Source organism: Bombina bombina, chromosome 8, assembly GCF_027579735.1.
Source record: "Bombina bombina isolate aBomBom1 chromosome 8, aBomBom1.pri, whole genome shotgun sequence".
Classification (NCBI taxonomy): domain Eukaryota; kingdom Metazoa; phylum Chordata; class Amphibia; order Anura; family Bombinatoridae; genus Bombina; species Bombina bombina.
The window spans coordinates 264,906,630-264,931,713 of record NC_069506.1 but is presented as its reverse complement, the minus strand read 5'-3'; the positions used below and the strand labels follow the sequence as shown (position 1 = coordinate 264,931,713).

The following is a 25,084-nucleotide window of genomic DNA, read 5'->3' as shown; positions in this document are numbered from 1 at the left end:
TTCCCAGCAACAGGGTGGAGTTCCTGGGCACGATAATAGACTCTATGTCCATTAAAATATTTCTCTCAGATCAACAACGCAGGAAGATTGTGTCCACCTGTCTTGCCCTTCAGTCTTACTCAAGCCCTTCGGTGGCTCAGTGTATGGAGATGATCGAGCTCATGGTTTCCAGCATAGACGTCATCCCTTTCGCAAAGTTACATCTCAGACCTCTTCAATTGTGCATGTTGAGACAGTGGAACGGCCATCATTCAGATATCCATGGATGCTCGGGCCAGGGACTCCCTATCCTGGTGGATCCGTCCGGAGCATCTGTCCCTGGGGACATCCTTTCTGAGACCGTCCTGGGAGATTGTGACCACGGACACGAGTCTGGCAGGATGGGGAGCTGTTTGGGGTGCTAGATTGGCACAAGGAAAATGGACCCGGGAGGAGTCTCTCCTTCCGATAAATATTCTGGAACTTCGAGCAATCTACAATGCTATGAGGGCTTGGCCTCCTCTGGGGTCGTTCAGCTTCATCAGATTCCAGACCGACAACTCGGTGGCTTACATCAACCACCAGGGGGGAACGAGGAGCTCCCTAGCAATGAGGGAGGTGTCTCAGATTTTGGAGTGGGTGTAGTCCCACAGCTGCTTGCTCTCAGTGATCCACATTCCAGGTGTGGACAACTGGGAAGCGGAGTTTCTCAGCAGGCAATCCTTCCATCCGGGGGAATGGTTTCTAAACCCCGAAGTGTTTGCAGAGATTTGTCTCAGATGGGAAACGCTGGAGATAGATCTCAGGGCGTCCAGACTCATTGTAAGCTACCCCGATACGGGTCGAGGGATCCCCAGGCAGAGCTGATAGATGCCTTAGTGGTGCCTTGGGGATTCAGCCTAGTTTAAATTTTTCCACTGTTACCACTTCTACCTTGTGTAGTTGCACGCATCATGCAGGAGCGAGCTTCGGCCATCCTGATTGCTCCTTTGTGGCCGCTGAGGACGTGGTTTGCAGATCTGGTAGGGATGTCATCCTCTCCGCCATGGAGGTTACCCTGTCGCAGGGATCTGCTGGAACAGGATCCCTTTCAACATCAAAATCTCGTTTCTCTGAGGCTGACTGCGTGGAGATTGATTGCTTAGTCTTAGCCAAGAGAGGATTTTCTGAAAGTGTGATTGACACTCTAGTTCATGTAAGAAAGCCAGTCACTCGTTGCATCTACCATAAGGTGTGGAGGACTTAATTGTCCTGGTGTGAGAAACACGGATATCCTTGGCACAATGTGAAGGTATCCAGGATTCTGTCTTTTCTCCAAGAAGGTTTGGAGAAGGCTCTTGCCGCCAGTTCCTTAAAGGGACAGCTTTCAGCTTTATCAGTCTTGTTGCACAGGAGACTCGCTGAGCTTCCTGTCATTTAATCTTTTGTTCAGGCTCTGTCTAGAATCAGACCTGTCTTTAGGCAGTCTGCTCCCCCATGGAGCTTAAACTTGGTCATTAAGGTATTGCAGAGGGTTCCGTTTAAGCTTATGCATTCTATTGACATTAAGATTCTGTCCTGGAAGGTTCTCTTTCTGTTGGCCATTGCATCGGCACGCAGAGTATCTAAGCTGGCTGCCTTGCAATTCGAGCCTCCTTATCTGATCTTTCATGCGGTTAAGGCTGTTCTTCGCTCCGGTTTGGGGTTTCTTCCCAAAGTGGTGTCTAACCGTAACATCAATCAGGAAATAATTGTTCCTTCTTTGTGTCCTAACCCTTCTTCTTCTTCTAAGGAGAGAGGTTACTTCATAATCTGGATGTGGTTCGAGCCTTAAAGTTCTATCTTCAGGCTACGAAGGATTTCAGACAGTCTACATCTTTTTTTTGTGGTGTATTCCGGGAAGTGCAAGGGGCAGAGGGCCTCTTCTACTTCTTTCTCCTTTTGGTTGAGGAGCTTGATTCGCTTGACCTATGAGACAGCCTCCTCAGAGGATCACGGCTCATTCAACTAGAGCTGTGGCTTTGTCTTGGGCCTTCAAGAATGAGGCCTCTATGGAGCAGATTTGTAAGGAGGCTACCTGGTCCTGCTTACACACTATTACAAAGTTTTACAAATTTGACGTTTTTGCTTCTGCGGAAGCTGTTTTTGGGAGAAAGGTTTTACAGGCTGTGGTGCATTTTTACCCTCCCAGTTTCATTCAGTATCTTTTAAAGCTTGGGTATATGTTTCCCAAAAGTAATGAATGAAGCCGTGGACTCTCCTCCCCTTTAGATGGAAAACATAAATTATGCTTACCTGATAATTTTATTTTCATCGTGGGGAGGAGGAGAGTCCACGGCTCCTGCCCGTAACTACGGTGGGCGGACCTAAATTTAATTTATCTTCTGGCACCATTTATACCCTGATATTTATCCTACTGTTCCTTGTTCCCTCGGCAGAATGACTGGGGATGAGGGGTGTGGGGGAGGTATTTAAGCCTTTGGCTTGAGTGTCTTTGCCTCCTCCTGGTGGCCAGGTTCTTATTTCCCAAAAGTAATGAATGAAGCCGTGGACTCTCCTCCCCACGATGGAAATAAAATTATCAGGTAAGCATAATTTATGTTTTTTTCACTCACAAAAAAAGGAATTCAAAATAGAAAGATACTGCCCTTTCATGTGGATGACAGAAATGTTTTAAATACAGTCCCTCTGTATGTCTTTTTATTGAGAGGTGAAAGGACTGCGGAGGAGTGTACTTAAAATGAGGGATGCTATTGTCATTAGGAGGTGCGGTATATTATAATGGGCGATGCTGCTATAATTACGGTATGCTGCTGTAACAAGCGGATTTAATGTGAGTAGCAGTGCTGTCAATGACATGTCTTATTGTGACTCCCTCTTCATCTACAGCTAAAACCAGCAGAGAGAGGAGATTCCGTGTTTTTTTCATGCCATGCAATAAACTCGTATGGAGAGGATAGGGGGCTGATCCAGCTTACTGTGCAAGGTATAGACTCACACTCACTACCACCTTCGTATGCACTCACCACCATATACATATGCACTCACCACCATATATGTATGCACTCACCGCCATATACGTATGCACTCACCGCCATATACGTATGCACTCACCGCCATATATGTATGCACTCACCGCCATATATGTATGCACTCACCGCCATATACGTATGCACTCGCCACCATATACGTATGCACTCACCGCCATGTACGTATGCACTCACTGCCATATACAAATGCACAACACACTCACTTTCATATATGTATGCACTTACTACTGTATACTTAAGAATTTACTGCTGTATACTTATGCACTCACTGTCATATACATATGCCCTCACCGCCATATATGTATGCACTCACCACCATGTACATATGCACTCACCACCAGATACCAATGCATAATACATTCACTATCACTCACTACCGTATACTTTTGCACTCTCTGCCATATATGTATGCACTCACAACCATATACGTATTCACTCACCGCCATATACATATGCACTCACCACCATATCACTGCTATATACTTATGCACTCACTGCCATATACGTATACACTCACCGCCATATACATATGCACTCACCACCATATCACTGTTATATACTTATGCACTCACTGCCATATACTTATGCATGCACCAAATCCAAAGAATGTCCACATCACTCTAAAATTATTTAGCAATTACTTAACAATTTATTGTGATGAATAAAAAAGCAACGTTTCGGGGTCACAGCCTCTTAATCATGCTTGATTCACTGCCATCACATGCACTCTCTGCCATATACGTATGCACAATACACTCACTACTGTATACATATGCACAATACACTCACTACCATATATGTATGCACTCACTACTGTATACTTATGCACCCACGACCATATACGTATCCACAATACACTCACTACCATATACGTATATTATAACAATTATAACACAAATGTAACTCCTGTTTTTTTCTGGAGGAACTTGTAGTGTTTGGAGTGTAGTCCTAAAAAACACTGGTTTCCCCCAGAGTAGTGAAAAATACACTGCCATATTGGGTACTCACACACTGTGTCATACTCTCACATGCACTCACATATTGGGTACTCACACACTGTGTCATACTCTCACATGCACTGTCATACTGTGTACTCACACACTGTGTCATACTCTCACATACACTGTCATACTGGTTACTCACACGCTTTGTCATACTCTCACATACACTGTCATACTGGGTACTCACATGCTGTGTCATACGCTCACATACACTGTCATACTGGTACTCACATGCTGTGTCATACTCTTACATACACTGTCATACTGGTACTCACACGCTGTCATACTCTCACATACACTGTCATACTGGTACTCACACGCTGTGTCTAACTCTCACATACACTGTCATACTGGGTACTCACACGCTGTGTCATACTCTCACATACACTGTCATACTGGTACTCACATGCTGTGTCATACTCTCACATAGACTGTCATACTGGTACTCACATGCTGTGTCATACACTTACATACACTGTCATACTGGGTACTCACACGCTGTCATAGTCTCACATACACTGTCATACTGGTACTCACACGCTGTCATACTCTCACATACACTGTCATACTGGTACTCACACGCTGTGTCATACTCTCACATACACTGTCATACTGGAACTTGCACGCTGTCATACTCTCACATACACTGTCATACTGGTACTCACACGCTGTCATATTCTCACATACACTGTCATACTGGGTACTCACACGCTGTCATACTCTCACATACACTCCCATACTGGGTACTCGCACACTGTGTCATACTCTCACATACACTGCCATACTGGTACTCACACACTGTGTCATACTCTCACATACACTGTCATACTGGTACTCACACGCTGTGTCATACTCTCACATACACTGTCATACTGGGTACTCACACGCTGTGTCATACTCTTACATACACTGTCATACTGGTACTCACACGCTGTGTCATACTCTCACATACACTGTCATACTGGTTACTCACACGCTGTGTCATACTCTCACATACACTGCCATACTGCGTACTCACACGCTGTGTCATACTCTCACATACACTGCCATACTGGGTACTCACACGCTGTCATACTCTCACATACACTGCCATACTGGGTACTCACATGCTGTCATACTCTCACATACACTGCCATACTGGGTACTCACATACTGTCATACTCTCACATACACTGCCATACTGGTACTCACACGCTGTGTCATACTCTCACATACACTGCCATACTGGGTACTCACATACTGTCATACTCTCACATACACTGTCATACTGGGTACTAACACACGCTGTCATACTCTCACATACACTGCCATACTGGGTACTAACACACGGTGTCATACTCTCACATAAACTGTCATACTGGTTACTCACACGCTGTGTCATACTCTCACATACACTGCCATACTGGGTACTCACACGCTGTCCTACTCTCACATACACTGCCATACTGGGTACTCACACGCTGTCATACTCTCACATACACTGCCATACTGGGTACTCACATACTGTCATACTCTCACATACACTGCCATACTGGGTACTCACATACTGTCATACTCTCACATACACTGCCATACTGGGTACTCACATACTGTCATACTCTCACATACACTGCCATACTGGTACTCACACGCTGTGTCATACTCTCACATACACTGCCATACTGGGTACTCACATACTGTCATACTCTCACATACACTGCCATACTGGGTACTCACATACTGTCATACTCTCGCATACACTGCCATACTGGGTACTAACACACGGTGTCATACTCTCACATACACTGCCATACTGGGTACTAACATACGGTGTCATACTCTCACATACACTGCCATACTGGGTACTAACACACGGTGTCATACTCTCACATAAACTGCCATACTGGGTACTCATTTTGATCCATTACATAAAAAAATAATCCTTTATAAAAAAAAATATATACGTTTTATAAACCTCACACACAGATTCACTTTTGCACATTGTGTCTATCTCTGAACTTGCGTTCTTTTCCATAACAGCCTGTGTTCTCACAAAAGTGCTTCCTTTACCCCTACAGAGCCCCCCGACCCCCCTGAGCTGGAGATCCGGGAGGTGAAGGCTCGCAGCATGAATCTACGGTGGACCCAGAGGTTTGATGGGAACAGCATTATAACAGCGTTTGATATTGAATACAAGAACAAGTCAGGTGAATATACACATCCTGGGTTAGCACCCAATGCTCAGTTCAGTTTAGTATACAGACCCAGAGGCCAGTGTACATTCCCTAGGGTTTCCTCCATATAAGGTATAGGGGATAGCTCTGTAAAATATGCATGTTGTAGAGTCAGATATTTGTTATAATTTAGACATACCCATAGTAAGTGCAGTATAGTATATACACCCAGGTATCATCTCATTTGTACTCAGAGAGCAGCGTAGTATATACACCCAGGTATCATCTCATATGTTACCAGAGAGCAGCGTGGTATACACACCCAGGGGTTAGTTCTATGTATTACATACCCTGGGCTTAGTGTTATGTATTTTATAACCATACATTACCTATATCTGAAATATACACCAGAGGTCAGCGCTGTCTAGTATATATACCTAGGGGTTAGTGATGTCTAGTATACATACCTAGGGGTTAGTAATGTCTGGTATACATACCCAGACGTTAGTGCTGTCTAGTATACATACCCAGGGGTTAGTACTGTCTAGTATACATACCCAGGGGATATTAGTGTCTAGTATACATACCCAGGGGTTAGTAATGTCTAGTATACATACCCAGGGGATATTAGTGTCTAGTATACATACCCAGGGGTTAGTACTGTCTAGTATACATACCCAGGGGATATTAGTGTCTAGTATACATACCCATGGGTTAGTAATGTCTAGTATATATACCCAGGGGTTAGTGATGTCTAGTATAGATACCCAGGGGTTAGTAGTGTCTAGTATAGATACCCAGGGGTTAGTAATGTCTAGTATACATACCCAGGGGTTAGTAGTGTCTAGTATACATACCCAGGGGTTAGTGATGTCTAGTATACACACCCAGGGGTTAGTAGTGTCTAGTATAAATACCCAGGGGTTAGTAATGTCTAGTATACACACCCAGGGGTTAGTAGTGTCTAGTATACATACCCAAGGGTTAGTAGTGTCTAGTATACACACCCAGGGGTTAGTAATGTCTAGTATACACACCCAGGGGTTAGTAATGTCTAGTATACATACCCAAGGGTTAGTGATGTCTAGTATAGATACCCATAGAACAGGCTAACAATGGTATTGAGCTGGTTGTTCGTTCCTGTGAGTGCACTTCTCTCTGTGTGTATTTAGTCTCCCTATGGGAAAAAGGGGAAACCAGACGTGGACTCCTTGCTCAGTGTGCTTAGAGGAATACTGCTACACCTCACTGACGAGGCCCAATGAAGGCCGAAACGATCGTCTGGGGTTGCTGTGTTCCTTGTTCAGAGAGGAATTGCCTGGTATTTCGGTGCTGGACTGACTGTAATAGGCGGGATCAGACTGATATACTACAGGAAAGTTCTACTCTGTGAAAAGCATTGCTGGGCTAAAAGAAGTTGCACCCAGGTGGTAAATCGCCATAGAACAGGCTAACAATGGTATTGAGCTGGTTGTTCGTTCCTGTGAGTGCACTTCTCTCTGTGTGTATTTAGTATAGATACCCAGGGGTTAGTAGTGTCTAGTATACATACCCAGGGGTTAGTAGTGTCTAGTATACATACCCAGGGGTTAGTGATGTCTAGTATACACACCCAGGGGTTAGTAATGTCTAGTATACACACCCAGGGGTAGGTAATGTCTAGTATACATACCCAAGGGTTAGTGATGTCTAGTATACATACCCAGGGGTTAGTAGTGTCTAGTATAGATACCCAGGGGTTAGTAATGTCTAGTATACGTACCCAGGGGTTAGTAATGTCTAGTATACATACCCAGGGGTTAGTAGTGTCTATTATACATACCCAGGGGTTAGTAATGTCTAGTATACATACCCAGGGGTTATTAATGTCTAGTATACATACCCAGGGGTTAATGATGTTCAGTATACATACTCAGGTGTTAGTGCTGTGTAGTATACATACCCAGGGGTTAGTGATGTTTAGTATACATACCCAGGGGTTAGTAATGTCTAGTATACATACCCAGGGGTTAGTAGTGTCTAGTATTCATACCCAGGGGTTAGTAGTGTCTAGTATACATACCCAGGGGTTAGTAGTGTGTAGTATACATACCCAGGGGTTAGTAGTGTGTAGTATACATACCCAGGGGTTAGTAGTCTGTAGTATACATACTCAGGTGTTAGTGCTGTCTAGTATACATACCCAGGGGTTAGTGATGTTTAGTATACATACCCAGGGGCTAGTAATGTCTAGTATACATACCCAGGGGTTAGTAGTGTCTAGTATTCATACCCAGGGGTTAGTAGTGTCTAGTATACACACTCAGGGGTTAGTAGTGTCTAGTATACATACCCAGGGGTTAGTAGTGTGTAGTATACATACCCAGGGGTTAGTAGTGTTTAGTATACATACCCAGGGGTTAGTAATGTCTGGTATACATACCCAGAGGTTAGTGCTGTCTAGTATACATGCCCAGGGGTTAGTAGTGTCTAGTATACATATCACAGGATTACTAGTGTCTAGTATACATACCCAGGGGTTAGTAATGTCTGGTATACATACCCAGAAGTTAGTGCTGTCTAGTATACATACTCGGGGGTTAGTCCTGTTTAGTATATATACCCAGATGTTAGTACTGTGTAGTATACATACCCAGAGGTTAGTGCTGTGTAGTATACATACTCAGGGGTTAATGCTGTTTAGTATATATACCCAGGGGTTAGTGCTGTGTAGTATACATACCCAGAGGTTAGTGCTGTGTAATATACATATTCAGGGGTTAATGCTGTTTAGTATATATACCCAGGTGTTAGTACTGTGTAGTATACATACCCAGAGGTTAGTGCTGTGTAATATACATACTCAGGGGTTAATGCTGTTTAGTATATATACCCAGGGGTTAGTGCTGTGTAGTATACATACCTAGAGGTTAGTGCTGTGTAGTATACATACTCAGGGGTTAGTGCTGTGTAGTATGCATACTCAGGGGTTAGTGCTGTGTAGTATACATACCCAGAGGTTAGTGGTGTGTAGTTTACATACTCAGGGGTTAGTGCTGTGTAGTATACATACTCAGGGGTTAGTGCTGTGTAGTATACATACTCAGGGGTTAGTGCTGTGTAGTATACATACTCAGGGGTTAGTGCTGTGTAGTATATATACCCAGCGGTTAGTGCGGTGTAGTTTACACACGCAGATGTCAACACAATGTAGTATATAAGTAGAAGTCAGTGCTATGTAGTATATGCACACGGTTAGTGCTATATTATATATACACACACAGGGTTCATTCTTTTCCACTTAGCTCTCTAGTTTGATTTAAAAAAATAAAAATAAAGTGGCTATTTTAATTACTAGAAGTACCTTATTTAATTGTCTTTTTCTTGCAGACTCATGGGAATTTAAACAATCCACTCGAAATATTTCCCCCATAATTAACCAGGCAAATATTGTAGATCTGCATCCAGCCTCTGTGTACAGCATACGCATGTATTCTTTCAACAAGATTGGGCGTAGTGAACCAAGTAAAGAGTTAACTATTAGCACAGAGGAGGCAGGTGAGTGTCATACATGCATCTACTAATCATGCATGGGATGTAAAGAGCAGGACTCCTATCTATTGACCAGTATTATCATAGATAATAAAGGCTCCCACTTGACCTGTTCACTAATAACCATAATGATATAATTAGCTAACTTATCACCACCCACTGTCTGAATAAGGGTCCTCTTTTTAGCATGATCGTTTTGCACGGCTTGCAATGTTTTACTATAAATAATTCCCCGAAAATGTTTATCAGAAATAATAGCTCAAATAGTGTAAGTGGTTTTCAGTAAAGTTAAAATGTGTGTTAACCCCTTGGCCACATTTTAGGGCTGCTACATAATGCATTGCAGTCCTGTCTGGCACCAGAGGGTTAATCCTAACTCTGCTTTGGCCTTAAATGTCACTTGCTCTATGAAGGTTTTAGCAAAATTATGTTGGCTGCAATTTAAAGGGATATTAAACACCAAAAATGTTATTGTTTAAAAAGATAGAAAATCCCTTTATTTACCAACCCCTAGTTTTGCATAACCAACACTGTTATATAAATATGCTATTTACCTTTGTAATTACCTTGTATCTAAGCTTCTGCAGTCTGCCCCCTTATCTCAGATCTTTTGTCTGACTTGCATTTTAGCAAAATAGTGCTGACTCTTAAATAACTCCACGTGTGTGCACAATGTTATATATGAAACACAAGAACTAACACCCTCTAGCTGTGAAAAAACTGTCAAATGCATTCAGATAAGAGGTGGCCTTCAAGGACTTAGAAATTCGCATATGAGCCTATGTAGGTTTAGTTTTCAACTAAGAATACCAAGAGAACAAAGCAAATTTGATGATAAAGGTAAATTAAAAAGTTGTTTAAAAGCACATACCCTATCTGAATCATGAAAGTTTAATTTGGATTTTACTATCCCTTTAAATGCACAAAATTGATTACATTCTAATAAAGTATACCATTTGAGCTGCCATGTTTCTACTTGATACTGCTTTGCTGTCACCCATGACACCAGTGTGACAATCTTACTAAGAATAATTGATGCCTTCCCTTGCCATTATCCAAAGTCAGCATCAGGAACTAATATCTAATAATCATTAGTCGTGACAAAACATGTCACTATTCCATTAGAGGAAAGTACCACTGTATAGGAAGGTATTTCCCAAATGAACCACAAAGATGGATCCTCCTAATACAAACTTTAGAACTGGTGGGCTTTGTGGCTACTACCTTTACATATTTGTATGGAAATGAGGTTCTCAAGTTGGAGTCATTTAACCCTACTAGCATTTTGGACAAATTATTTTTTTTTTTTTCAGAAATCTCTTCATATGTGTACCACTTATGGAGATTATGACTCAGTCCTGTCTCTGATAAATGCCCCCAAGTAAATGTTCTTTTTGGTACAAAATAAGTTCTAATTTTTTCTTTCACTCCAGCAGATTTTTTTCTGTCAAGAATTGCCTTAGGGCCTTATAACACAGTAGATTTGCATAATCAACAAATGCAAGATAACAAGACAATACAATAGCACTTAGTTTGAACTTCAAATGAGTAGTAGATTTTTTTTTCTGACAATTTTAAAAGTTATGTCTTTTTCCACTCCCCCTGTACCATGTGACAGCCATCAGCCAATCACAAACACATACACACTTACTCTTGCACATGCTCAGTAGGAGCTGGTGACTCAGAAAGTTTAAATATAAAAAGACTGTGTACATTTTGTTAATGGAAGTAAATTGGAAAGTTGTTTAAAATGGCATGCGCTATCTGAATAATGAAAGTTTAATTTTGATTGAGTGTCCCTTTAAGCTTTTTTGCCCACAATGGAGGAACTATTCCAGTTTGTGTCCCTTCCCTTTTGTTTTGCCTTTGATTAAAAAAAAGTCTTCACAGCCTTTGTCACCATGTTGAGGCTACTTTAAAAAGAGTAGTTTATAGGAGAGGGCGCTCTAAATAGAGCTAATACCTTATGGAGACTTTTAAAAAATATGAAAATATAAATATATATATATAAAAAATGTAAATAGAAATCTATTCTATGACACCAGATAAGATTTTGTACAGAATAAAAATGTATTTCTCTTGTTAAGTGTATCCAGTCCACGGATCATCCATTACTTATGGAATATATTCTCCTTCCCAACAGGAAGCTGCAAGAGTCCACCCACAGCAAAGCTGCTATATAGCTCCTCCCCTAACTGCCATATTCAGTCATTCTCTTGCAAGCCTCAACATAGATAGGAGGTTGTGAGAGTCTGTGGTGCTTTCTACTTAGTTTATTCTTCAATCAAAAGTTTGTTATTTTTAAATGGCACCGGAGTGTGCTGTTTATCTCAGGCAGTATTTGGAAGAAGAATCTGCCTGCGTTTTTCTATGATCTTAGCAGACGTAACTAAGATCCATTTGCTGTTCTCACACATTCTGAGGAGTGAGGTACTTCAGAGGGGGAATGGCGTGCAGGTTTTCCTGCAGATAAGGTATGTGCAGTAAAATATTTTTCTAGGAATGGAATTGACTAAGAAAATACTGCTGATACCGAAGTAATGTAAGTAAAGCCTTAAATGAAGCGATAGCGACTGGTATCAGGCTTATTAATAGAGATACATACTCTTGTAAAAATGTGTTTTAAAACGTTTGCTGGCATGTTTAATCGTTTTTTAACATATGTTTGGTGATAAAACTTATTGGGGCCTAAGTTTTTTCCACATGGCTGGCTTAAATTTTGCATAGAAAGAATTTCCACTGTTATAGTATAAAAGTTACAGTTGGTGCAGTTAAAATTACAAACAGTGACATTCAGCTTCCCTCAGCAGTCCCCTGCATGCTATAGGACATCTCTGAAGGGCTCAAAAGGGCTTCAAAAGTAGGAGCTGTTATGACTGTTTAAAACATATTTTTCGTTTTGTTAATCTGTTTTTTGTATTAAGGGGTTAATCATCCATTTGCAAGTGGGTGCAATGCTCTGCTAACTTGTTACATACACTGTAAAAATTTTGTTAGTTTAACTGCCTTTTTTTCACTGTTATTTCAAATTTTTGCAAAATTTGTTTCTCTTAAAGGCACAGTAACGTTTTATATATTTGCTTGTTAACTTGATTTAAAGTGTTTTCCAAGCTTACTAGTCTCATTATTAGTCTGTTCTAACATGTCTGACATAGAGGAAGCTCTGTGTTCATTATGTTTTAAAGCCATGGTGGAACCCCATCTTAGAATGTGTACCAGATGTACTGATTTCATGTTAACAATAAAGATAATTTTTTGTCTTTAAAAACATTATCACCAGAGGATTCTGTCGTGGGGGTAGTTATGCCGACTAACTCTCCCCACGTGTCAGACCTTTTGACTCCCGCTTTAGGGACTCACGCTCAAATGGCGCCAAGTACATCAAGGGCACCCATAGCGTTTCTTTACCAGGGGATTCTGTCGAGGGGAAAGTTATGCCGACTAACTCTCCCCACGTGTCAGACCCTTCGACTCCCGCTTCAGGGACTCACGCTCACATGGCGCCAAGTACATCAAGGGCGCCCATAGCGTTTATTTTACAAGACATGGCAAAGGTGGTGAATAATATTCTGGCAGCAGTATTAGTCAGACTACCTGAAATTAAAGGAAAGCAGTTAGCTCTGGGGGTAGATACAGAGCATACAGACGCTTTAAGAACCATGTATGATACTACCTCACAATATGCTTAGTCTGTGGGTGATTTTTTTTTTTTTGACTCAGGGAAGATGATTTAACCTGATTCTGATATTTCTACATTTAAAATTTATGCTTGAGAACCTCCACTTGTTGCTCAGGGAGGCTTTGGCTGCTCTGAATGAATGTGTACAATCGCAGGGCCAGAGAAATTGTGTAGACTGGATAAATAATATCCAGTGCCGGTGTGTACTGATGTTTTTCCAATACCTAAAGAGGTTTACTAAAAAAATTTTTTAATAAGGAATGGGATAGACCAGTTGTGCCGTTCTCTTCCCCTCCTATTTTTTAGAAGAATGTTTTCTAATAGTTACCACCACACGGGACTTCTGGCAGACAGTTCCTAAGGTGGAGAGAAGAGTTTCTACTCTAGCTAAGCGTACCACTACCTCTGACGAGGACAGTTGTGCTTTTTAGATCCAATGGATAAAAAATGTTTATTCAACAGGGTTTTATCCTGCAGCCCCTTGCATACATTGCTTCTGTCACTGCTGCTGCGGCGTTCTGGGTTGAGTCTCTTGATGAGGCTTTACAGTTAAGCGACTCCATTGGATGAATATATTTGACTAGCTTATGCTAGCCAATTCCTTTGTTTTCTGATGCCTTGTTCATTTGACTAGACTAACGGCTAAGAATTCTGTTTTTTACTATACTGGCGTGCAGAGCGCTATGGCTTATATCATGGTCAGCTGTCGTGACTTTAATAAATAAGCTACTTAACTTCCCTTCAAGGGGCAGACCCTATTCGGGCCTGGTTTGAAGGAGATTATTGCTTATATCACTGGAGGAAAAGGTCATGCCCTTCCTCAGGATAGGTCTAAATCAAGGGCAAAAAAAAAAAAAAAGTCTAATTTTCGTACCTTTTAAAAACTTCAGGGCAGGTGTGGCTTCCTCTTCCTCTAAGGCAAAACAAGAGGGAATTTTTGCTCAGTCCAAGGCGGTCTGGAGACAATCGGACCTGGAACAAAGATAAGCAGGCCAAGGAGCCTGCTGCTGCCTCTAAGGCAGCATGAAGGAACGGACCCCTATCCGGTAACGGATCCTATAGGGGGCAGACTTTCATTCTTTGCCCAGGCGTGGGCAAGAGATGCCCAGGATCCCTAGGCATTGGAATTTATATCCCAGAGATATCTTCTGGATTTCAAAGATTCCCCCCCAAAAAAAGGGGAGATTTCGCCTTTCACAATTATCTGCAAACCAGATAAAGAAGGAGGCATTCTTACATTGTGTACGAGATCCATCCAGTTCCAAGAGAGGAACAGGGACAGAGTTTTTACTCAAATCTGTTTGTGGTTCCCAAGGAGAGGGAACCTTCAGACCTATTTTGGATCTAAAGATCTTAAACAAATTCCTCAGAATTCCGTCATTTAAGATGGAAACTATTCGTACCATCTTAACTATGATCCAGGAGAGTCAATAGAGGACTACAATGGATTTGAAGGATGCTTATCCTCACATTGTGATGCATAAAGATCACCATCGTTTTTCAGGTTTGCCTTTCTAGACAGGCATTACCAGTTTGTAGCTCTTTCCTTTGGGATATCTACAGCCCCAAGAATCTTTATGGAGGTTCTGGGGTCGCTTTGGCGGTCCTTAGACCGCGGGGCATAGAAGTGGCCCCTTATTTAGACGACATCCTGATACAGGCGTCAAACATCCAAATTGCCCAGTCTCATACGGACGTAGTACTGGCATTTCTGAGATCACATGGGTGGAAAGTGAACAAGGAAAGAGTTCTCTATCCCCAATCTCAAGGGTTTCCCTCCTAGGGACTCTGATAGATTCTGTAGAAATGAAAATTTACCTGACGGAGTCCAGGTTGTCAAAGTTTCTAAATTTCTGCCGTGTTTTTTTCATCCCATCCGCGCCCTTCGGTGGCTCAGTACATGAATGAAATCGGCTTAATGGTAGCGGCAAGGGACATAGTACCGTTTGCACGTCTACATTTCAGACCGCTGCAACTATGCATGCTCAGTCAGAGGAACGGGGATTACACAGATTTGTCCCCCTGTTAAACCTGGACCAAGAGACCAGAGATTCTCTTCTCTGGTGACTATGTCGGGTCCATCTGTCCAAGGGTATGACCTTCCGCAGGTCAGATGGGACAATTGTTACAATAGATGCCAGCCTTTTAGGTTGGGATGCAGTCTTGAACTCCCTGAAGGCTCAGGGATAGTGGACTTAGGAGGAGACCCTCCTTCTAATAAATATTCTGGAACTGGGAGTGATATTCCATGCTCTTCAGACTTGGCCTCAGTTAGCAACTCTGAGGTACAGCATACTCAGTTGGACAATATACACGACTGTGGCTTACATCAGCCATCAAGGGGGAACAGAAGTTCCCTAGCGATGTTAGAAGTCTTACAATAATTTACTGGACAGAGACTCACTCTTGTCTATCAGCTATCCATATCCCAGGTGTTGAGAACTGGGAGGTGGATTTTCTAAGTCGTCAGACTTTTCTTCCGGGGGAGTGGGATTTCCTCCGGAGGTCAAGACCAAGCAGGAGAGGGCTTTGGTGTTTTTGACAGCGCCTGCGTAGCCACGCAGGACCTGGTATGCAGATCTGGTGGACATGTCATCCTTTCCATCACGGTCTCTGCTTCAGAGACAGGTCCCTCTACCTCAGGGTCCTTTCAACCATCTAAATAGAATCAATCTGAGATGGACTGCCTGGAGACTGAACGCTTGATGTTATCAAAGCATGGCTTCTCCGAGTCAGTCATTGATACCTTAATACAGACATGAAAGCCTGTCTCTAGGAAAATTGAACATAGATATGGTGTAAATATCTGATTGTTATGAATCCAAGGGTTACTCATGGAGTAAAGTCTGGATTCCCAGGATATTATCTTTTCTCCAAGATGTTTTTGAGAAAAGGGTTGTCAGCTAATTCCTTAAAAGGGGACAGATTTTTACTCTGTCTATTTTTTTGCACAAGCGTCTGGCAGGTATTCTAGACGTTCAGGCATTTGGTCAGGCTTTGGTTAGATCCAAGCCTGTGTTTAAAACTGTTGCTCCGCCATGGAGCTTAAACCTGATTCTTAAGGTTCTTCAAGAAGTTCCGTTTGAACCTTTTTTGTTCCATAGATATCAATCTTTATCTTGGAAAGTTCATTTTGGGTAGCTAATTCCTCGACTCGTAGAGTCTCCAAGTTATCTGTGTTACAATGTGATTCTCCTTATCTGGTCCTTCGTACGGATAAGGTAGTCCTGCGTACCAACCTGGGTTTTTTCCTAAGGTGGTATCTAACAAGTACATCACTCAAGAGATAGTTGTTCCATGCTTGTATCCTAATCCTTCCTCAAAGAAGGAACGTCTATTACACAATATTGGACGTGGTTTGTGCTTTAAAGTTTTACTTACAAGCTACTACAGTTTTCATCAAACGTTCACCTTGTTTGTTGTCTATTCTGGACAGAGAAGAGGTCAAAAGACTTCAGCAGCCTCTCTGTCTTTTTGGTTAAAAAGCATAATTCATTTAGCTTATGAGACTGCTGGACAACAGCCTCCTGAAGGGATTACAGCTCATTCTACTAGAGCTGTGGTTTTCACTTGGGCCTTTTTTAAATGTGGCTTCTGTTGAACAGATTTACAAGACGGAGTCTTGGTCTGCGCTTCATACTTTTCAAATTTAACAAATTTGATACCTTGCTTCTTCGGAGGCTATTTTTGGGAGAAAGGGTTTTTTACAGGCAGTGGTAACTTCCGTTTAAGTACCTGCCTTGTCCCTCCCATCATCCGTGTACTTTAGCTTTGGTATTGGTATTCCATAAGTAATGGATGATCCGTGGACTGGATACACTTAACAAGAGAAAACATAATTTATGCTTACCTGATAAATTTATTTCTCTTGTAGTGTATCCAGTCCACGGCCCGCCCTGTCACTTTAAGGCAGGTAATTTTTCCATTAAACTACAGTCACCACTGCACCCTATGGTTTTTCCTTTCTCTGCATGTTTTCGGTCGAATGACTGAATATGGCAGTTAGGGGAGGAGCTATATAGCAGCTTTGCTGTGGGTGGACTCTTGCAGCTTCCTGTTGGGAAGGAGAATATATTCCATAAGTAATGGATGATCCGTGGACTGGATACACTACAAGAGAAATAAATTTATCAGGTAAGCATAAATTATGTTTTTATTTTAGTAAAAACAAAAAAGTTTTTTTTTAAAACATGTGAGTTTGAAATTCTTATGTACAAATGAATCTGATGGGTTGGCCAACCTTGTAATCTAAATAATCTTAAATTGATCTAAGATTGATTTCTTGCATATCAGTATCAATATTTGACAAATTTCAATAGTATTATATATATTTTTTATATTTTCATATTTTAAAAAATCTCTATAAGGTATTAGCTCTATTTAGAGCGCCCTTTCCTATAAACTACTCTTTTTACAATTCCCCCTGAGAAGCATAGAGGAAGCTTCTAATAGTGAAAGGAGCTTATACCCACTAGCGCAAAATCTATATATCTTTTGACATATCACCATGTTGAGGCTGCAAGCAATTTATGTATTTCCCTACTTGGATGGCTTCCTTATAACTGGTCCATCTCACACCAATTCTATGGTGCCTACAACATCACTGATACTTGATCTTACAAAGAGTTGTCTGGCTTCCTTCACTAATTTGTCATGTTTTGAGTTGTTCTAGACTCATTTGTCATGGTAGTTTTAATCAATCATTGGGACAAGGGTTCACCACACATATACTTGAGGACTATAAGCCTCATGTTAGCAACAGTAGAAATTTCACTTTTCCGGTTTCACTTTTATCATTTACAGCTTTATTTTCTCTGGTACTACAATCTCAAAATAATATGACACAGGTCAAGACTCTCACTCTTAGGTTTCCCTCAGTTCTTGCAGGATAGCATGTCTTTCATTGGGTATATACATCTGACACAACTGAGTATTTAAATTACTATATCAGGATAGTGAACAATATGGGGCAACTGCCAAGCTCAAGAAACAGGGGAGGAGGCCCTTCCCATCAATATCCTTGAACGTAGGGCATTTTGTCTGATAAAGTGGTCTTATGCCCTTGAGATGCTTGATCTCACCCAACACCCTGAGTTAGGAGTTTGTTCTTTTGTCATTTTACCCTAATCCTTCTAATAACCTGGCAGACCTCTTACTCACCTTGGATATTGTCAGAGCCACTTTACATTAAGGTCAGAGCACTGTATTTGCCTTGAACAGGGGTTCTTGAAATGATGGTGAGTAGAAAATTATTGTTTCTTTCCTATGGCATGGAGAGTCCACAAATCATTCTAATTACTAGTGGGATATTCTCTCCTGGCCAGCAGGAGTAGGCAAAGAGCACCCTTACCCATAATCCCCAGTCATTCTCTTTGCCTCTGTCAAGGGAGGATGTGCGAAGATGGTGTCTGAAGATTTTTAATCCTTTTATGGGTACTTTTCCCTGCAAGCAAGGATTGGGGTCAAGCTGTGTCCATGTCAATATCTTTAGTAAGAGTAATGTTGGCTATTAGCAGTTAGAAGACGGCAAGGTGGTCTTTGCTTAAACTTCTAACATTATTGCTACCCCTATTATAGAAAGCCAGGGTTGGTTACTCTGTTCTTTCCTTTCTACAGGTCCCTGGTAGAAGTGAAGGAATTTACCACACCTTAGAAAACAGTTCCTGCCTGACAGAGCAGGATCCACAGGTAAGTGCTTTCCCTGTTAGAAGGTACCGGCACTATAAGGGTTAATCCTTTTATTTAAATCATTATGAGGAAATTCATATAATCTTAGAGGGCACTGCTTGATATGTGAGGGTGTTTGTTAAATGAGACTGGTAAGGCCTTATTTCAGGACCAGGACCCTTAGACACCTGCAACACTTCACGTCTTCCTTTTCCTTAGAACTCTGATATTAGCACTGCAAACTGTAATAACAAGCACTTGGAGAACCGTCTTACAGAACACACACACAAGGATATGGCTTGCAAAACAGTTCTGATGTATTACGTCAGGATGGTCAGTTTATATACATTTCAGAAATACATTGAAAACCTATAATCATTAGCTCATTTCTAAGACACGGAAGAACATATGCATCCTGTAAATAATATTTCATCCTTGTCTGATATTCTTGCGACATTAGGTAAATTTATGACTGACATGACAAAGGAACAATGCAAATATCTCAAAATACATTAATTAGATGTATAGCTATATTTTGAACTACAGAAATTACTTGCATGAGCATTATTTTTTGCATAAAACTGTGTACAAGGGTTATAATGCTTCTGGCTACATTTTGATTATAAGAAGGATACAAAAAGATAAATCAGATGCATTTGAAATAAAGTTAATAAGATATATATAATGATACAATGTGTGTATATGCTACCTAGATATCATACTTTATTTATTGGGGCTTGGAGAGTGTATGGAGAGACTTAGAAGTAGTTGTATTGCTCACTGCTGCTTATTTGTTATTCGCCCACTCGCTATTAGAGCTCTCTACTGCTTTGTTTTCGCACCATTTTTTTATTTGAATCCGTGGCGCAGTTTTTTGTTGTTGCAGTCATGTGACCGCTCCCCGCAATTCAGGTTTTTCGGCTTCTCCGAGCAGATCACAGTTTTGCCGAGGTTAGTGGGGAGGTTACAGCTCTAGTTGCAGAGTTTCTAGAGTTTTTTTGGGCAGCCCTGGTGATGAGGATTACTGGCAAAAGAGTAATATTGGAGGATCTTTATTCCGGGTGTGTCCGGTTTCAGTGCTAGTGGATCAGCAGTTTCTGGAGGAGTAAGACCTCAGCAGAGCTGAGGGTTTTTTAGTGCATAAGTTAAGTGGTATTCTTTTATGTGCTGCTTATAAAGTTCTCCAAATTATTTATATTGGGATATTTTTTCCTTAATAATTGTTAAAGGAACCTAACCCAATTATGGACACTAATATTGATAATGAGTCATTACTTTGTCTGGAGGCTAAAATAATTCCTCCTGTGCAATTTTGCTCTTCATGTTTAAATAAAGCTTTAATGTCTCTCTCTGAGCTCCCTGTCTCTCAGGATAGTGTTCTCCTAGCAATGCCTCAACTTGACCCTCAGGAGTCTCAAGCTTCTCATTAGTGCCCTGCGGTTCCTCTCAACAACCTCCTGGGGGTGTTTATTTACCTGGGGATTTCGATGCACAGATAACATCTGCTGTTACAGCTGCTTTATCAGCCTTTCTGGGTTGCTGGTAAACTGAAGAGAAAATCTAAAAATATTAAGGTTTCTAAGGATTCTGACTCCGCTAAGGCTGTGTTAGTCAGTATGTCTCAGGTATCTGATGAGGAGGATGCCTCAATGGCGTCTGAGGGCGAATTGTCAGATTCTGATACTGTAGTGGCCAATTCTACAGATTCAGAGGAGATTCATTTCAGATTTAAGTTGGAACACCTCTGTGTACTTTTAAAGCAGGTCCTTGCTACTTTGGAAGAATCCGACTCATCTGTTGCAGAGAATTTAAAGAGGTCTAGTAAACTTAAAAGGGTATATGATGTACCCTCATCTGTGGAAGTGTTTCCAGTTCTAGACCGTATGGCAGATATCATAACTCAGGAATGGGATAAACCAGGGATTCCTTTTTCCCGTCCCCTGTTTTTAAAAAGATGTTTCCTGTTGCTGACTCTATTTGTGACTCGTGGCGCACAGTGCCCAAGGTAGAGGGAGCTATCTCTACTCTTGCCAAGTGAACTACTATTCCTATTGAAGATAGTTTTTCTTTCAAGGATCCCATGGATAAGAAGCTTGAGGCTTTCTTGAAGAAGATGTACATCAGGGTTTACAGTGGCAGCCTGTTGCTAGTATTGCTACAGTTGCGGGGGCAGCATCTTATTGGTGAGATGACTTATCTAATTAAATTTTAGAAGAGACCACTATAGAAGAGAGCCAAGATAGGATTAAGGTTCTCAAGCTAGTCATTACCTTTATTTTTGTTGCCAATATGCAAGTTCTTAGACTGGGAGCTAAGATTTCTGGTTTCACTGTTTTAGCTTGCAGAGCTCTATGGTTTAAATCTTGGTCTGCAGATGTCTCATCTTAAAAAAAGTCCAAGCTTTTGTCTTTGACTTATAAAGGTAAAACCTTGTTTGGTCCAGGTCTGGCTGAAATAATTTTAGAAATTACAGGGGGAAAGGGCTCTTTTCTACCTCAGGATAAAAAGAATAGACTTAAGGGTAGCCAAAATTCTAATTCTTATTTTCGTTCCTTTTGTAACTTTAAGGGACAAATGCCTTCCTCCTCTTTCAAGCCGGAACAACCCAAGTCTTCTTGGAGGTCCGGTCGGCCTTGGAATAAAGAAAAGCAAGCCAAGAAGTCTTCCGCTGATTCTAAGTCAACATGAAGGGGACCACCCCCCATCCTGTCTTGGATCAGGTGGGGGGCAGGCTCTCTTTTTTTTGGCAGGCTTGGATATGCAATGTTACGGATCCTTGGGCAGTGGACATAGTATCCCATGGTTACCGAATATAATTTAAATCCTTTCCTCCCAGGGGCAGATTTCACCTGTCAAGGTTATCTGCGGACCAGATAAAGAGAGAGGCCTTCTAAAACTGTGTAAAGGACCTATCTCCCCTGGGAGTGATAATTCCAGTTCCTCTAGAGGAACTGGGTCTAGGATTCTATTCAAATCTATTTGTAGTTCCCAAAAAGGAGGGCACTTTTCGTCCCATCCTGGACCTAAAGTTTCTAAACCAATTCCTCAGGGTTCCATCCTTCAAAATGGAGACTATCCGTTCCGTTCTTCCTTTGGTACAGGAGGGTCAGTTCATGACAACCATAGATCTGAAGGATGCATATCTTCATGTTCCTATTCACAGGGTTCATTACCAGTATCTGAGGTTTGCCTTTATGGACAAACATTTTCAGTTTGTTGCCTTTCTTTTTGGCCTTGCTATGGCTCCGAAATTTTTCACAAAGGTTCTGGGGGCTCTTCTGGCAGTGGTCAGGTCCCAGGGAATTGCTGTGGCGCCTTACCTGGACGACATCTTGGTTCAAGCATTATCTTTTCATCTTGTAAGATCTCATACACAGATGTTGTTGTCTATTCTACGTTCCCACGGGTGGAAAGTGAATCTGGGAAAGAGTTCCCTTGTACCAGATACAAGGGTGTGTTTCTTAGGAACAATTATAGATTTCCTGTCCATGAAGGTTTTTCTGACGGATGTCAGAAAATCCAAACTTCTTGCTTCGTACCTTTCCAACCAGTCTGCTATTCGTCCATCAGTGGCTCAATGCATGGAGGTGATTGGTCTGATGGTGGCCTCCATGGACATCATTCCTTTTGCTCGGTTTCATCTGAGACCTCTGCAGTTATGCATGCTCAGTCAGTGGAACGGAAACCACACGGATCTCTCGCAGAGGATAGATCTGGATGCCTTGACATGAGACTCTCTCTTGTGGTGGATTTCACAGGACCATCTGTCTCAGGGCACATGTTTCCTGAGACCTTCCTGGGTGGTTGTGACCATGGATGCCAGTCTGTTAAGCTGGGGAGCGGTCTGGGGCTCCTTAAAAGCTCAGGGCCTGTGGACTCAGGAGGAGTCTTCGCTTCCTATAAACATCTTGGAGTTGAGCGCAATCTTCAGTGCCTTGACAGCTTGGCCTCAACTAGCCTCGGTCTGGTTTATTCGATTCCAATCAGACAACATTACCTGGGGGGCTTACATCAACCACCAGGGAGGAACTCTGAGTTCCTTAGCAATGACAGAGGTGACTCGTATTCTCCAGTGAGCAGAGTCTCACAATTGTCATCTCTCTGCCATCCACATCCCAGAGTGGACAACTGGGAAGTGGATTTTCTGAGCAGGCAGACTTTTCATCCAGGAGAGTGGGCTCTCAGTCCAATGGTTTTCACAATGGGGTTCTGGAGTTGGATCTGATGGCGTCTTGTCAAAACGCCAAGCTTTCAAAGTACGGTTCAAGGTCAAGAGATCCTCAAGCCATTCTAATAGACGCTCTGGTGGTTCCTTGGAACTTCAATCTAGCATTCCTGTTTCCTCCATTTGCTCTCCTTCCACGAGTTTTTGCTCACATCAAGCAGGAGAGAGCTTCTGTAATTCTAATAGCTCCTGCATGGCCTTGCAGGATCTGGTTCGTGGATCTGGTGACAATGTCATCTCTTCTACCTGGAGGTTGCCTTTGAGAAAGGACCTTCTACTTCACGGTCCCTTCCTTCTTGCAAATCTGGTTTCTCTGAAGCTGATTGCTTCGAGATTGAACGTCTAGTTTTAGCTAGACGTGGCTTCTCTGAGAAAGTCATAGATACTATGCGTCAGGCTCGTAAAACGGTTACTCATAGAATTTACCATAAGTTATGGTGTAAATACTTTCATTGGTGTGATTCAAAGGGTTTTTCTTGGAACAAAGTAAGGGTTCCTCGAATTTTGGCTTTTCTTCAGGAGGGCCGGGAAAAAGGGTTGTCAGTCGGTCAGTACCCTGAAAGGTCATATTTCTGCTTTTGTCTATTCTTTTGCATAAACGTCTGGCAGTTCTGCCAGATGTTCAGTCTTTTGTTCAGGCCTTGGTCAGAATCAAGCCTGTGTTTAAATCTGTTGCTCCTCCTTGGAGCCTTAATCTTGTTGTTAAAGTTTTGCAGCAAGCTCCGTTTGAGCCGATGCATTTGGTTGATATTAAATTACTATTTTGGAAGGTTTTGTTTCTTATTGCTATTTCTTCTGCTCACACAGTTTCTGAACTTTCGGCTCTACAGTGTGATTCCCCTTACCTTATTTTTCATGCTGATAAGGCAGTCCTCTGTACTAAGCTGGGGTTTCTCCCTAATGTAGTGTCGGATCGCAATATTAATCAGGAAATTGTTGTTCCCTCGTTTTGTCCTAATCCTTCTTCCCAGAAGGAACGTCTTTTGCATAACTTGGATGTTGTGCGTGCGCTTAAATTTTATCTTCAAGCAACTAAGGATTTTCGGCAGTCTTCTGCCCTGTTTGTTGTTTTCTCTGGTAAACGTAGGGGTCAGAAGTCTACTTCTACCACTCTTTCTCTCTGGTTGAGAAGTGGAACACAGCCTCCTGAGAGAATTACGGCTCATTCCACTAGAGCCGTTTCATCTTCATGGGCTTTCAAAAATGAAGCTTCTGTGGAGGAAATTTGCAAGACGGCCACATGGTCCTCCATACATACTTTTTCCAAATTCTACAAATGTAATACTTTTGCCTCGGCTGAGGCTTCTTTCAGTTTGGATCTGCCTGTCTTGTTCTCCCTCCCTATTCATTCTGTGTCCTCTAGCTTGGGTATTGGTTCCCACTAGTAAATAGAATGATTCATGGACTCTCCATGCCATAGGTAAGAAAACAAAATGTATGCTTACCTGCTAAATTTCTTTCCAGGCATGGAGAGTCCACGACCAGCCCTTATTCAATTTAAGACGGCAGTTTTTTTGTATAGCCCTCGGGCACCTCTATACCCTTGTGTTATCTTCTTTTTCCATTTTCCTTCTGCCGAATGACTGGGGATTATGGGTAAGGGAAGTGACACTTAACAGCTCTACTGGGGTGCTTTTCGCCTCCTCCTGCTCGCCAGGAGAGAATATCCCACTAGTAATTAGAATGATTTGTGGACTCTCCATGCCTGGAAAGAAAGAAATGTATCAGGTAAGCATACATTTAGTTTTTTTGTTAACACGCTGGGTTTATATGGCTCTGAAAGAAAAGAATGGAATAGAAATGGGTCTGGACCAGACTAG

At 41.9% G+C, this 25,084-nt stretch overlaps 1 protein-coding gene across 1 annotated transcript in view; it reads left to right on the top strand.

Annotated features, from left to right (window-relative positions):
* DSCAML1 (DS cell adhesion molecule like 1) overlaps positions 1–25,084 on the top strand; it is a 391,456-nt gene that overhangs the window by 319,971 nt on the left and 46,401 nt on the right. The window contains exons 13-15 of the mRNA XM_053691135.1: positions 2,848–2,944; positions 6,067–6,195; positions 9,532–9,699. Of these exons, the coding sequence (XP_053547110.1) occupies positions 2,848–2,944; positions 6,067–6,195; positions 9,532–9,699 (394 nt within the window). The remainder of the gene's footprint in view (positions 1–2,847; positions 2,945–6,066; positions 6,196–9,531; positions 9,700–25,084) is intronic.